This window comes from Artibeus jamaicensis, unplaced genomic scaffold (genome assembly GCF_021234435.1).
Source record: "Artibeus jamaicensis isolate MK-2021 breed Jamaican fruit bat unplaced genomic scaffold, CSHL_Jam_final contig_548, whole genome shotgun sequence".
Lineage (NCBI taxonomy): Eukaryota > Metazoa > Chordata > Mammalia > Chiroptera > Phyllostomidae > Artibeus > Artibeus jamaicensis.
Window position 1 is genome coordinate 16,331,345 of NW_026521883.1, and position 14,947 is coordinate 16,346,291.

At 40.2% G+C, this 14,947-nt stretch overlaps 1 protein-coding gene across 4 annotated transcripts in view; it reads left to right on the top strand.

Annotated features, from left to right (window-relative positions):
• The first annotated feature begins 7,611 nt into the window (after nt 1-7,611).
• Nucleotides 7,612-14,947, top strand: part of RFX7 (regulatory factor X7) — a 111,123-nt gene continuing 103,787 nt past the window's right edge. The window contains exons 1-2 of one of the 4 annotated variants that reach the window (XM_037151010.2): nt 7,612-7,750; nt 8,346-8,511. In XM_037151010.2, coding sequence (XP_037006905.1) covers nt 8,351-8,511 — 161 coding nt within the window. In that variant the 5' untranslated portion in view covers nt 7,612-7,750; nt 8,346-8,350. Of the gene's footprint in view, nt 7,751-7,798; nt 8,194-8,345; nt 8,512-14,947 lie in introns of those variants that run through there. The other 3 variants (XM_037151008.2, XM_037151007.2, XM_037151009.2) reach the window with 3 other exon arrangements.

A 14,947-nucleotide genomic window follows, 5' to 3' on the forward strand; every position in this document is an offset into this window, starting at 1 on the left:
GTGGTGCCCTCTGGGGCTGTCTGAGAGAGAGTTCCTGTCAGACAACTTCTTTCTGCCTAGGAATGCTCCCTTGAAACTTGTTTGGAACAGCTGGGTGGGAGAATATAAGAACATAAAACAAATTAATAGCCCAATAAATTATCCTGTCACATACTTATATTTTTATTTGTTTGTTCCATGTACTTTTCCTTAACTTTTAAAAAGATATATGAGCTGATATGTCTAGTGTTCCAATTAGAGTATAAACTTGAAGATTAGAACAGTACTGTGTTTACCACTTATTTTTAACTCTTTCTAAGGTCCCAGCATAATAATTTGCACATAATAGGTACTTATCTATACCTTGAAATGGATTGAGAAATAATAAAGTTCATGGATTCCTGGGCTCTACCAGTTCAGACTGCACCATGCTGACTTCCTCATTGTAGGATTGGCTCTGGGGTCTTTTCATTGTCACTTTTAGGGTTTAGGCAAATATGCTTTTTCTTTACCTGCTTCCCTTCACAGCTGCTGCTGGCCTGAATTTCTGAGCTATCAAATTTGTATTGGGGAACTTTAAGCCTTAAGGAAAAGGAAACATTTCTTTTACAATTCAGATAGATGATATTAACTTGAACCTTCTTTAACATAAAGAGAATTGCCAGTCACAACGTAAACATGTATATGGTTCTAATAACAGTGGATAATTTCTAAGTGAAATCAAAGCAGTACCTGGCATTCATTTTCATAATGCCTTTCAGTTGAAAAGTACATGATGAAAACTTGATCCCATTAATCCTTAGAGATAACTAAAGGGACTTGTATAGAATGGCTTGTATAGATAGGGTCACATAGCCAGGTAGTGACAGTGTTAACAGCCTGCTGCCTTGCCCAGTATTTGAATAGTTAGGCTACTTTGCCTTAACATATCAGCATTTGAATGACATAGTGGAATATTTGTGCTCTTATAGGATAATCTATTCTTTCACATTACACTTATGTTAGTAAGTATGGCATGGAAAATATTTATCTAAATTTGCCAATATGCATTTGGTTTTCAATCTTACAACCTCCCTCTTCCATATTCTGCTTTTTTTCTCCTTCATTGGCCCCTTCCCCATTCTCCCTACCTTGCTCCCTTTAATGCTATTAAAAGAATGAATGAAGATTCAGTTATATTATAGCATTGGAATTTAATATATCAGCTCCTCTAGGACCACATACATTTCGAAGGACGTCAATTTAGGCCAAAGAAATTAACCATTACTTGCAAAGTAGGAAGGGATGGGAGTAATGGGAACATCTGTAGTAGTGTCAACAATAGAAATAAAGAAGAAAAAGCCCTGGTTGGTGTGACTCAGTGGATTGAGTGCTGGCCTGTGAACCAAAAGGTCAAAGTTCGATTCCCAGTCAGGGCACACGCCTAGGTTGGGGGTGTGCAAGAGGCAACCAACCAATGTATTTCTCGCACATTGATCTTTCTCTCCCTCTCTTTCTCCCTCCTTTCCCCTCTCTCTAACAAGTAAATAAATAAAATCTTTAAAAACAAACAAAAAAGAAATAAAGAAAAAAAAGATTATTTGGAGGTGGAAAGCCTTCCTTTCTCTTTCCTTCAAGTAATAATAACATGCATAAGATTACATATTTCTCTTTCAGCTCCTAGAGGGAAAGTTCACAATGAAAGTAGGCCGAAGATGTAATGATCAAGTGAAAGGAGATTAAGAAAATACTATGTTTTTATTTTTAAGGGGGAAGAAAAGGAGAATAGGGTAAATCCTAATCTTTTCTGTATCTGTAAACTACCATAATTTAAGCACTTACCCAATATTTACCACCGACAAAACCTATTTTAGGCCTCATCTTTTGTCAGAACAATCATAACTAATTATGTATAGTAACAGTCTATAAAATGGGTTTGTGTCTCCCCCCCTTACTTTCCTTCTATACACTTCACTGGGGATCTGAGCACAGAGCTGACACTGGGGGGATCTCATGTGATCTCATGCCTCTCATGTGATCTGTAATGACCTCATACGAATGCTCCTGCTGCCCTTAACCTGAAATTCTCTTCACTCAACATTCTAAGCCCATTGCACTTGTGTTCACCCAATGAGACCCTATTCAAGTGCTACCCAAGAGGCCTTTTCCAAACAGCTCCTTTACCCTGAGCAGGACCAGTATCTCCCCTCATTAGGTAGCATTAGTAGCATTAGTAGATATGATCCTATTTTAGAGTTCATCATTTTGTATACTTAATATATATTAATTTGTCTCTCTGCTCCAAAGAATGTAACCTACTTCCAGTTGGAACCAGGTTCATTTTTCTTTCTTTTTCTTAAAATATATTTTATTGATTATGCTATTACAGTCATCCCATGTTCCCCCCTTCACTCCTCTCTGCCCCACACACCCCCTCCTACCCCCATTCCCCCCTTTAATTTATGCCAATGGGTCATACATACAAGTTCTCTGGCTTCTACATTTCCTATACTATTCTTACCCTCCCTCTGTCTATTTCTGCTCACTCCCCTGTTGATAACCCTCCATATGATCTCCATTTCTGTGTTTCTGTTCCTGTTGTAGTTGTTTGCTTAGTTTGTTTTTGTTTTAGTTGTGATTGTTAATAACTGTGAGTTTGATGTCATTTTACTGTTCATATTTTTTATCTTTTTCTAAGATAAATCCCTTTAACATTTCATATAATAAAGGCTTGGTGATGATGAACTCCTTTAACTTGACCTTATCTGAGAAGCATTTTATCTACTCTTCCATTCTAAATGATAGCTTTGCTGGATAGAGCAATCTTGGATGTAGGTAGGTCTTTGGATTTCATGAATTGGAATACTTCTTTCCAGCCCCTTCTTGCCTGTAAGGTCTCTTTTGAGAAGTCACCTGACAGTCTGATGGGAATTCCTTTGTAGGTAACTCCTTTTCTCTTACTTCTTTTAGGATTCTCTCCTTATTTTTAATCTTGGGTAATGTAATTATGATGTGCCTTTGGTGTGCTCCTCCTTGGGTCTAATTTTTTGGGGACTCTCTGAGCTTCCTGGACTTCCTAGAAGTCTATTTCCTTTGCCAGATTATGGAAGTTCTCCTTTATTATTTGTTCAAATAAGTTTTCAATCTGTTGCTGTTCCTCTTCCCCTTCTGGTACCCCTATAATTCAGATGTTGGAACATTTAAAGATGTCCTAGAAGTTCCTAAGCCTCTCCTCATTTTTTTGAATTATTTCTTCATTTTGTTCTGTTACATGTTTCTTTCTTCCTTCTGGTCCACACTGTTGATTTGAGTCCCAGTTTCCTTCCCATCACTCTTGGTCCCCTGTACATTTTCCTTTATTTCACTTAGCATAGCCTTCATTTGTTCATCTAATTTGTGACCAAATTCCACTGATTCTGTGAACATCCTGATTACCAGTGTTTTGAACTGTGCATCTGGTATGTTGGCTATCTCTTTGTCACTGAGTTGTATTTTTTCTGGAGCTTTGATCTGTTCTTTCATTTGGGTCCTTTTTTTCTTTGTCTTGGTGCACTTGTATAATAAGGGACAGAGCCTTAGGTGTTCACCAGGGTGGGGCAACCCACGTTGCTGGGTCATGATGGAAGGGGTCTGAGATGGGACAATGGTGCTTGCTCTGCTTTCTGCTGGATTTCAGTCACTTCCCCCTCTACCTGCAAGCAAATTGGGCCCTTCTGGTGCTGATTCCCAGGTGGCTGGGCTTGTGTACATTCTAGGACCCTGTGGGTTTCTCCAACGAACTCTCCTGTGAGGCTGGGAGTTTCTCCTGCGGCCTCAACCCCCCACAGGTGTTTTCAATCAATGGTTTGAGGCTTTATTTCCCCATGTTGGAGCCCTGGGTTGTGCTGTCCATCTCCTTCTCCAGTTGTTCCCCCCGGCTTATCTGCACACAAATGTGGGACCGCCTGCTGCACCAGCCGCCGCCTCTCTGGGTCTACCAGCTGCTGCCTTGCCAGCCAGAGGCAGCCTTGCCAGCCCCACTCCACAATCCGCCACCTCGCTGTGTTCACCAGCTGCTGCCTTGCTCACCCCGGTCCTCCAGCCACGGCCTGACCTCGAGTCCTCTCTGCCCAGCTGCCCTTCTCCACCACTCCTACCGGTCTGGATGGATCTTTCTTCTTTAACTCCTCAGTTGTCAGACTTCTTTACAGTTCAATTTTCTGTCAGTTCTGGTTGTTTTTTGTTTTTAAATTGTTGTTGTCTTTCTTTTGGTTGTGCAAGGAGGCACAGTGTGTCTTTCTATCTATGCCTCCATCTTGGCCAGAAGTCCTTCCTTCCTTCCTTCCTTCCTTCCTTCCTTCCTTCCTTCCTTCCTTCCTTCCTTCCTTCCTTCCTTCCTTCCTTCCTTTCTTCCTTCTCCTTTCAATTGTCTGTGTCCAATAATATTATATATCAAGCATATTAAATATAGGATAAATGTACATGCTACAGTCTGGACAGTATAAAAAGTTTACTGTTTCATAGAGAAGGCAAGGTTTACAGATATAGGAGAGGAAGATGGTATAATGTATTGGGCTAAGAAAATTAGGTAACTACTGATTTCAACAAATATTGACTAAATACCTAGGAGTAAAGAATTATGTACCATGACTACTAGCATAAATGCATAGTCACTACCTTCGAGATGCTCATAACCCATCCACCTTTCTACTGTCTTTATATATGTATGTGTACAACACTTCTGTGGTTTAGGTGTCACTTTACATGAGGTATGTCATTGTTTTCATTTTTATAAAGATGGAAACAGAGGGCTTGCATTTCCAAGACTGAAGTCTTTCTTCCCCACTGCACCAGTGTATCTCAAAATTTTTCACTTCTGAGTACACTTTTATAGGGAGAACAGACTTGTATTCATCAGCACTGGAAAATAGGAGCTCAAGTTCTAGTGTGTAATCTTAAAATTTATGCTTACTAGAGTGTTTTCCATGATTTCTGAGTCAAACTGAAGGCCTAAGAAAATAAGCCCCATTAATGCTGGGTTCTTGAAGTACCTTAGTACACGATTTTGACACCAGAGGGGCACACACAATTTCAGAAGCACATGGCTACGCTGCTACCTTCACTCATGGTGTCTGGGTTTGGCTTGAGGCCCAGCCAAAGATTTTGGGTAACTTCATCAGATTTTCTTTTAGGTTTCCAGTGGCATAATTGTGTTTACAGCTGTCTCTGAAGACTAACAGAACTTGGGCTCTACTCCCAGGTGTCAAGTGAATAGTAGGGGGCTGTCCTTTTCTTCCCTGCAAGGAAGTCTCATTCTTGCAATAAGATCTCTCAGTCCAACACTAACTGCTGCCCCTAGCTGTCAGTGGAATCTAGAAGAGTCTCAGAGGTCTCTTCCAACCTCCTGCTGATCCTTGAAGGCCCCCAGAGCTAAATAATGCCTTTTTCAGCCCCCCACCCCCACCCTCCTGCCCCCCACTAGAGGGCAGCTCAGGGTTGCAGCTCTGCTGAGCCCTCTAGTGGCAGCTGGGGTAACACGGCTCTTTTATGGAACCTATAAAAAACTCAAAAGTTGCACTTGGGAAGCCAGCCTATGTGACACCAGACAGCGAACTTTTAAAGAAATGTCTCAGGTCTCAGCTTCCTTTTCTTAAGGCCTTCGGCAGTTCTCAGATACATTAGCTTCCTTGGATAAATCTCCCAGTTGCTAGGATCTCCCCTCCCAGGGTGTGGCAATGTGGAGCCATCATTCTCTTTTGGCCTGGTTAAAAATTAGAATCTGGGGGACTTGGCAACTTTCCCCAATGCCTTTGTACTTCCTTCATCTTCCTCACAAACACAAGCTTAGATATACACTCAAGATTTTCAGTGTAACATCATTTTCAGTATGGCTTACAGGTTCTGGAATTAGACTTCCAGGATTCAATTCTTGGCTCTTTCATTTACTGATTGTGTAACCTGAAGAATGTTATTTAACCTCTTTAGGCTCCTGTTTCATCTGTAAAATAGGGGGAATAGTGCCTACAATATATAGTTTGGGGAGGAATAACTATGATAATGTATGGAAAGTGCTAGATCTGGCACACAGAAAGTGTCCAACAAACACTAGCTATTTTTATTCTTCTTCAAAGATTCTGTCTAGTGCACAGCAAGCATGCCTATCAATTTGGTACAGAAAAACACTGTCTTTACATAAAACTCAGGGTACATATGCAAATGAATTCATAAGCCTGTATTTTCCTAAAGTGGTTAAGCTAACAGTTATCTTAGGTTATGGAAAAGGGGGACCGTTTGTATGAAACAATCAGTGCAAAGGGTATTCAGGGTTCAAAGGAATCCAAGAGGCCTGGAATCTGTATGCAGGAGCTGTGTTTTGCACACAGGTATCCTTCCTCCCTCCCCCCAACCCTACCAAGTGCAAGCATTCAGGGTCAGTCTGGGAGTACAGTCTGTGGGCCAGGCCCAAGGGCACTAGTAGTGCAAAAGCAAGAGGGTCCCAGCCCAAGGAAGGGAATTGAGCACTCTGAAGGCCAGGAATCCCAAGCCAGATTCTCTACCTCCCAGGAATTTAAAAGGTAGAGCCTCATGGCCCAAAGTCCAAGCACGGCAGGAAAGTGGCCAGAGAATCTTGTCAGGTAGATAGCTGATATAAACTGTCAAAAAAAAGCTAAAGCTGAAGAGCTCATAACACCCATGGGCCCAGAGAAAGGTCAGTGTGAGCTGAGCAGCTGTTCCATCTAGTGCCAGGGGCCTTGGCTGTTGTCTTGTGCACCCAGTCAGTTTGGGCCTCCCTGATCAGCCCCACCTAGAAAAGCCAATTCTGTTCTTAAAGGGGACTTGCTTGTTTCTGGTACCGAGTTTTACTCTTAGCGGGCAAAGCTATTGCTTCAGTATGAATGGGCAAAGGCGGCAGAGTGTGTCCGAGGTTCAGCTGGCTCCAAAGCAAGGAGCTTGTGGCTGGAGACTGAGCCTCCATATTGGGAGGACTACATGCTTTTCTTTCAGATTCAGGCAGGGGCCTTGGCAGCCAGGGACCCTGACAAGCCGCTACTTGAGCTGTGCCTTAGAGCCTGGGTTGGCTTGAGAGCCGCACAGAGGAGGGCGGGCATTCCTGGAAAGGGGGTGAGGTGGGGAGGTGAGGGGAACAGCATGAGCAAAGGCACGAAGGAAGAATGAATCTGCTGTGCATTGAGAATGGCATGGAGACTTCACTGATTGGAGCCTGGAGTTCTTGCAGGGGGATGGAGGCAGCTATGATTGGATAGCTAAAGTGGGGCCAGATTTGGAGGGCTTTGAATGCCCGACTGTGGAGCACTCAACCCAGCTCCTCCTGACTTGCGATTTCCGTTCAAGACTGAATTACCTATATGGTGGTTAATTCCAATGGGTGTTTTTCTTTGGGGGCTTCTTTAAAGTCAGCTTATCCTCTTATCTGCTTCAATTCTCTTCATTTACCAAGGGGAAAAAGTAATCCTCACTTGTCAAGAGGAGGGGGTATAATGTTGATTAATTTTACTTTCCTTGCTTTGAAGATGCAAAAAAAAAAATTCCCATTTCCATGCCAAATATTAAATTTGGTTTCTCCTCCTCCGCCTCCCGCAAATCCTTTCTCTCGCCAGCACCTCCCCCACGCTTTCCTGCTCTCCTCCACCCGAGCGGCCAGTAGCCACCTCGCCCGGTGGTGCACGTTCAGGGCCCAAGGGGCCCCGCGCTTGGCCTCCACACCCGTGCCGTCCCCCTCCCAGCCCCCAGCGCCGTGCTGGGGCACCCGCACACACTGGTCCACGCCCCCCCACCCCCGCCCGGCGGAGCGGTAGGTGTTTTGCCGTCTGCGCCGGGCCGCAGTGCGGCTGCGCGCACAGGGCTGCCTCCGGGGCTGGCTGGGCAGCAGCGGCCGCGGGGCGAGAAGCGAGCGGAGGCAGCGGCGGCGTGGGGAGTGGTGTGGAGCTGAGCTTGGGGCTGCAGCAGAGTGGGGGCCCCCGGTGTAGAAAGACCCGGGGGCAAGAAAGAAGACCAGGCCGTGAAGTCTCTGAGCAACCATTCTCCTTGGATTTGGGGGAGTCTTGTCCCCCACTTCATCTTCGACGACCCCTTCTTAGCCCTTAGCCCCGGCCGCTGACGGGAGGAGGCGGCGGCGGCGGGGGGCTGAGGGGCGCCGCCATGCCTCTCCCGCGGTGAAGCGCCCCGGCCGTAAGGAGCCTCTCGGTCTCCCCGGTGATGTCCCCCAGGCGGCAGGCGACTCACTCGAGCCCTGGGGTAAAGGCCTAGCTTATCCAGCTTCCTTCCTCCTCCTCCTCTTCCTCCCCTTCCCCCTCCTCCTTCTCTCCCCCCATCGTCCTCCCCTCCCCGTCTATTCCCTCACCCTTCCCCGCGTCCCCATCTTCCCTCCCTCCCTCCCACCCCTCTAGCAGCGATGGCAGAGGAACAACAACAGCCGCCACCACAGCAGCCTGATGCCCATCAGCAGCTTCCCCCCAGCACCCCCAACTCGGGGGTGGCTCTGCCAGCCCTTGTGCCTGGGCTGCCAGGGACAGAGGCCAGCGCGCTGCAACACGAGATCAAGAACTCCATCTGGTAAGAGGATCCACCATCGCCGGGGTAAAAAAGCCCAGGCACATTTCTGCTGCAAAAGGGGTGGGGGCGGCGGGCGGGGAGCGGAGGAGCAGACTGATGCATTCATTGAATGTGGGTATCCAGGGTCGAATGCATATTTATTGGACCCCTGGAGGTGTGGGGACTTTGTATCAGCCCTTCGTTTCCATATCCCCAAAATGCTTTTTGCCCCTTTCCTCAATTGTGAGTGCAGATAAACAAGTTATTTATGGTTTTCACTTACGCGTGAGAGAAATATGGGTCAAAATTGTCATCTTGCATGATGGTAGCATAAATTTCGGACTGAGAAATGTGAAATGTGTTTACTCCTTTTTGCAGTCATACAGGGAGGAAGAAGTGTATTGTGAATTTTCACCAAACATTGTGCGTAGGAATATTAATAGGCAGCACAAAACCTAATGTGTCTCTTCCTTTCAGTTGGTTTAGCTGCTGTTTCTGAACGTTTTTTGCCTCCTTTATTCCGAGATTAAATTTCTCTTCCCCGCAGTTTATTCTTTGCATTGATTGTAAAGAAAGGGCTTCTTTAGTGTAAGATATTTTATTTTAAGGTGGCAGTTTACACCGTGATTTTTTTAAATTTAAAGATATTTTTAAAATAAATGTCTCACCATTTCTTGTGTCATTTTTAGAAACCATAGATGCAATATCCTTTGCTATTCCTGTACTTTCTTGTACAAGAATTTCTAATATTTCCGTATTAGATTAAACTCTGAAAGACTGGTGGCAGTCTTTTAATAATTAAACATACTGAGTTAAGTCTGTCCTTTTAGAGCCATTGCAAATATTCTTTGAACATGAACTTGCATTCTTTTTGTAGGGTTCTTCATTAACATTTTTTAAAAGTGAGGTGCCATTTTAAAATTAAAACACTACTTTTAATAGAAATTTAAAAATAGAATTTAATTGATATTAAAAAGTTCTGACTTAAAAAATGAAATCCTTTATGTCTGTCATTAAACGAGTACTAACATATCAAAACTCCTTTTATATTGCAATTTAAAAATAAACGTGTCATAAAATAGCTGACACTGCAGTACAATATTTGCACATTTAAAAAGTGACAATTTTTAAATACAAATTTAAGATTTGTTGTATAGTAGTTTTCATTATTTTCCTGGTGTACATACATGTTGTCATGATGCTAATATGAAGTAGGTCAGTGCAGGCTCTAACAGTTTTACCACTACAGTAGTTGGTGGCTGAGTATCTGGCTTTCAATTTTAATTTTAAAATGAAGTGTATGTATTTTAAAGGATAATTTATTTTTGACTTTGACAGTAGTCATGTTGTGGCAACCTGAAAAGGTCAGAAAAATAGTATTTGTGTGTGTGTGAGAGGGAGTGAGTGAGTGTGTGAGAAGGCTTTATTCTTCAATGGGTGCCCTTATGCCCTTTTAAAAGCCACAGTTTAGAGGTAGAGATGGTTAAACTCCTACTTACCGGAACTGGAGTGATTCCCCGCCCCCCCCCATTAACTTGATGTAATGTAAGTGCCCCTGAAACCAAAATGCATTTAAAGCACTTTGGTGTTTACATTCAGGTAAGGGATGTCCAAGTTGAAAGGACTAAAATATTGTAAGATATATTTAAAAAGTTGAATTAGTTACGTATATTTTAATTTATTATGAGAACACTAGAGGGAAAGGAACCTTCTTTTCATATTTTTAAAATAAGAGTAAGTTGTACAGTCAACTGACTGAAGTGTTTGAATAATAATGGTAGTAGAGTTCTCTTTTGGTAAATCATGTGATTTAATTACTTTTTTCATTGATAATATATGTGTACACATGCATTACTACTTAACTGTGCTGACTTTAGTGTGAGAAAACTTACCCTTAGGTAGAGTGCACTTTTAAGATTTTGGTACCTGCCCTGAAAAAATAATGGGTAACAGATACCTTAACTTTAATTCCCAGATGTCCAACTTTAATCTTATTTTAAAATTATAGTGGCACACTTACTGGCATTTAATTTTCAACTTTAGAAATCCTGTTTGCAAAAATTATTAAAACTACAAGAAAACATTAGTGATCATAAACATTAGTGGATATATTTAATGTGTAGTGTCGTATTCCATGCTCCACAAGACTGCGTGCTCCACAAGACTGCGTTGATGGCATTCATCAAGTAGTTATATAAAATAAAGCCATTAAGAAGTGAAATTCCTTTAATACCATCTTCTAAGAAATAGTATGTATACATGTGAACTTAAAATCACATGTAGTAGATAAGGTTGCAATTCTTTAGGTATCTCATTTCACATTTCTTGAGGGAATAATGTCTTACCAATTTTTTTATTACCTGATAATGTTCTGAGAAATTAATCAGTTTTGTTATTTCCTACATCAATCTTCAGTAACATTACTAATGAGTGTTTAAAGTTACATTAAATGGAAATATAGCATTTAAAAATTACTAAATGGGTTTTACATTTAGGTTGACCACAGTTCATTGGACTTGCAGATCGCAAACATGTCTGTACTTGTTCTCCTATTCTACAAATATAAATATAGTATATGATGTAGGCCTTTAGCTGGACAATGGATTATTATCTTGGTTCATAATTATTTATTTTTGTTTGTTAAACTAAAATGCTTTTTGATAAAAGTATTCCCATGATAATTTCAAGCATCAAGCGAGTCTTTGAAAGAAAAAAAATTAAGTATTCAAATGTGAAATTAAGGTACTTAATGATAAGATCAGAAACTGTATTTCTTAGGAATTGGAAATATGTATTTTTAAGATACTTCTAGAAATAAAGATTTTACTAACTTGATAGTGGTTTCATATATTTATGAATAGCTTCAACTGAAATCCAGGTTAACAAGCCTACATGCACTTTTCTTGACCTTCCTCATTCACACTCCACAGACAAAGGTCCAAATGATTTACACTACTCGTTTGAAAGGAGATTTGTTTGCAGAAGTGTGTTTAATACTGAATATACTGTAAGAATGTTATGTATGTTTTCCAAACAGTAGAACTATAAACTTTTCATTGAGAAAAAGAAAACTAGTAACCCATGTTTTTCTGGTAAATGAAGACTCATACTGGCAACCTAAAGCAAAGCCACAACCAAACCTCACTGCAGACTTTAGCTTACATCGCACCCTTCTTTGGTTACCTAGAAAAAAAGAGTACCAAAGCAAGTTTTTCTTTCCTCTTATCTCCAAGTGTCTTCATGGTTTTAAAATTATATTTTGCTTCAACAAAAAAAATTTCCTTTTTGAAGCAGTTTTACTTGAAACCCCTATAGAATAAAATTGTTACAGAAAAAATTACATTTGTGTTCTCTTCTGCCTGTTTGTGATTAGTTATTTTTAAGAATAATTATTTATCTACATGACTGGGAGTGATTAGCATATTTGCTATTAGGCTGTGACCCAGAGACTACAAACTTTTTCCTAGAAATTAAAAAAAAATCCTGGTGTTTTATTGTAGAAAATATTCTAATATTGTATTTATTCAACAGACAAATTCAGAGATTCTTAAAAGAATGAATGATTATTGTTATTTTTATTTATGTAACTTTATTATCAAGTAAGACCTTGTAAACCATTTCTTAAAACGGTCTCCTAAGATGTGTCATTTTTCTACCCACATTATGGAAACATAAATTGAATGACAGGTAAATTATTAGATTCCTCTGATTCATTATCAAACCATGGAAGCAGTGCAGGGACTAGCACTCCCTGTCTTTATTCAATCTTGTAAGTCATACAGACTTCTGAATCTGGTACATTTTAGATTTACAGTTATAATCAAAGTAGAATTACACATGTGGACCATTTGGGATGTTATCTAAATTCTAATTTAATCCCAAATCGAGGAATTTTGTTTAACTTTCTTATTTCTTAGTTACAGAGAGCAAAGTATGATGAGCGATTCCACATTAGTCCTGATTTCTGTGCCCTCTCCTAGAACTTGGCAGTTTTGTCCTTGGTTCTGGGTCAGGCAGTTTATTAGCTCTGTTCGAGAAACAGTTATTGTTCCTTCTGCAGTAGGAAACATTTACTATAAAGCTCCTCACTGTAAAGTTGACTTTAACTGTAGCCCATGACCTTCATTTTGCTTTAAAATTAAAGACTGAGTAGTACGTCAGTGGGCTTTCATGTATTTTCAGTTAGTTGGTTGACATGCTCTCTACTCTGAGTTCAGTCTGTCTTACATATACAGCACACCAAAGACCTAGGGTACTTTTTGGTTGTCTGTGTTAAGGCCACCTGTGACGGTTGCATCCCAGCACTAAGTGTTCAGATTCCAGAAAGAAGGTTCTCTTCTACATTTGAAACTGATGAATTTGTCTTCTCTATTGACCAGAAAGGCAAGTTAAACAATTTCAAGCGCCTTGACTTTCTGGCCTTGTTTAGCTTAGGCAATGGATGTGTGCGTGTTTGTATAAGAAATTGACCAATTTGCTCTCCCCATTGAGAATTATCTTTAATGATGTTATGTACAGAACTGATTTAGTTTCTATATCACTATGAGTTTTTGTCCTTATTGGGGGGAAATAGGCTTCACAGTGGTAGAAAAGATAGAAGTGTCTCATTTGTTACAAAACATGCTTTGAATAAAAACTTATGTCAAATTACTTTTTATATTAGAAAAAATGTTGCATGTTAAAATTGTACAAATGAAAATAATTACAATGAACATTGACATTTACTCAAGTTTGAGCACTTTATGCAAGAACAGTGAGTACTTACCTGACTACCAGCTATATATGAAGTACTGTGCTAGAGAGTGGCATTTGAGGACTATCCATTCGCTTGTACAGTAATATTAACCTAAGCAAAAATGTGCATTGAAGCATCTCTTTTATTCATTTAGGGGACCAGGGAAAAAGGAGACAAATGCCAGAATGTTAGTTGTAGTAAAAATAGATCTTAGTTTCCTTGTCTAGAAAATGAAATGTTCATATTAGATGACCTTGCAAGTTCCTTTAGGTTAGATTATGACTCGTTTCTAAATTAATATTGACAGCAATAGTAAAGCATACCATAAGCACATCGGAAACTAATAGCATTAACTAATCACAGGCAATCAGCAGAACATTTTCAATGGACAAACTATTAGGATTTGTCAATATTCCTTTGGGTTTTTAGCTCTGGAGGACTATCTGAAGGTGGTATCCACTATTGTTACCTTGTACAAGAGTTCTGTGTAAATTTACTCTGCAAATATTTATTGGGTATGTATTACATTTAAAGTATTCTAAGAGTTGTTGAGGATGCAAAAATATATGTAAGGCTGTGCAGTAATTCTATAGTTGCAAGTGGAGAGATTTCATTGGGGATGTTATTTGTGTGCTTATTTTGTTTTTAAACAGGTTCAATTCTTAAAAACAGCTTACATGGGAATGTTTTTCTGTAGTAATTAATATTTTAAGGCCGTGGTAAATGTTATATTATAAATTTGGTTATGTAAATAAGCAAATTATATAAGCATATTGTATTCTTTTCAGAAAAATATAGGGTAGGGTTCAGCTTCACAACTTTTCTTCATCTAGGATAGACATTTTAATGTGTGGTTGTGACAGTGTTCTTTGTAAGTGTAAAGAATAGGACAGTTCGATGGTTACTCCATGCCTCCTACCAAATTAGACCACTCTTATTTAGTGCCTACTTGTCCATCAGTCTTTGTGTATCTAGTTGCTTTCTCTCCTGTTTTCTCAAGATTCTAAGAGTTCAGGTTAAAGGTGAGCAGCAGCATGGATTGTAAAGAGGAAAATCTTCTTGCCCTGGGCAAAATAATAAAGGAACAATAATCTCTAAAGCCTTTGTGTACCTGATTGCTGACTGTGAGATTAAGATAGTTAACAGTTAACCTAACCCACGTGAGTAAAAACTAAAACATTTAACTTTTTTTTCTTGAGACATTTACTTTGTTCTGTTTTATGGCTTATGTGCCTGCAATTTATAAGAGGAAATAGAAAACAGTGAGGTTTGGTTAATTATGCACAGTACCTCTGTCAGACATCTAATACAGTAGCTTCTATATATATTATAAAATGCTATGTAGGAGGTGAGATTTTTGTATTCATCGTATCACAGAACAGATTGAAACATACAGGTATTCCTTGCTACTTGAATCACTATTTAATTTTTGAATTCAAAGAGTGAGAGGTCAGACTGACATATTGCAATCTGTTAGGTCTTAGAATTTTAGAAGACAAGAATCCATGCGTTGTGAACTACCATCTCCTCCAAATAGCCTTATCTAAAAAAATTTTTTTCACCTTAATCCATTCATAGTCTGGGTTTGGATAGCAGGGGTTCACATAGCAAAAAGGTATTTTCTTACCCATGCTGGCGCAGGATAACAAATTCACTTGAATTTGAATGCTAAATCTGTTTGATTGGTGATGCTTACCAAGGGCGAGGGGATAGGAAGTGATG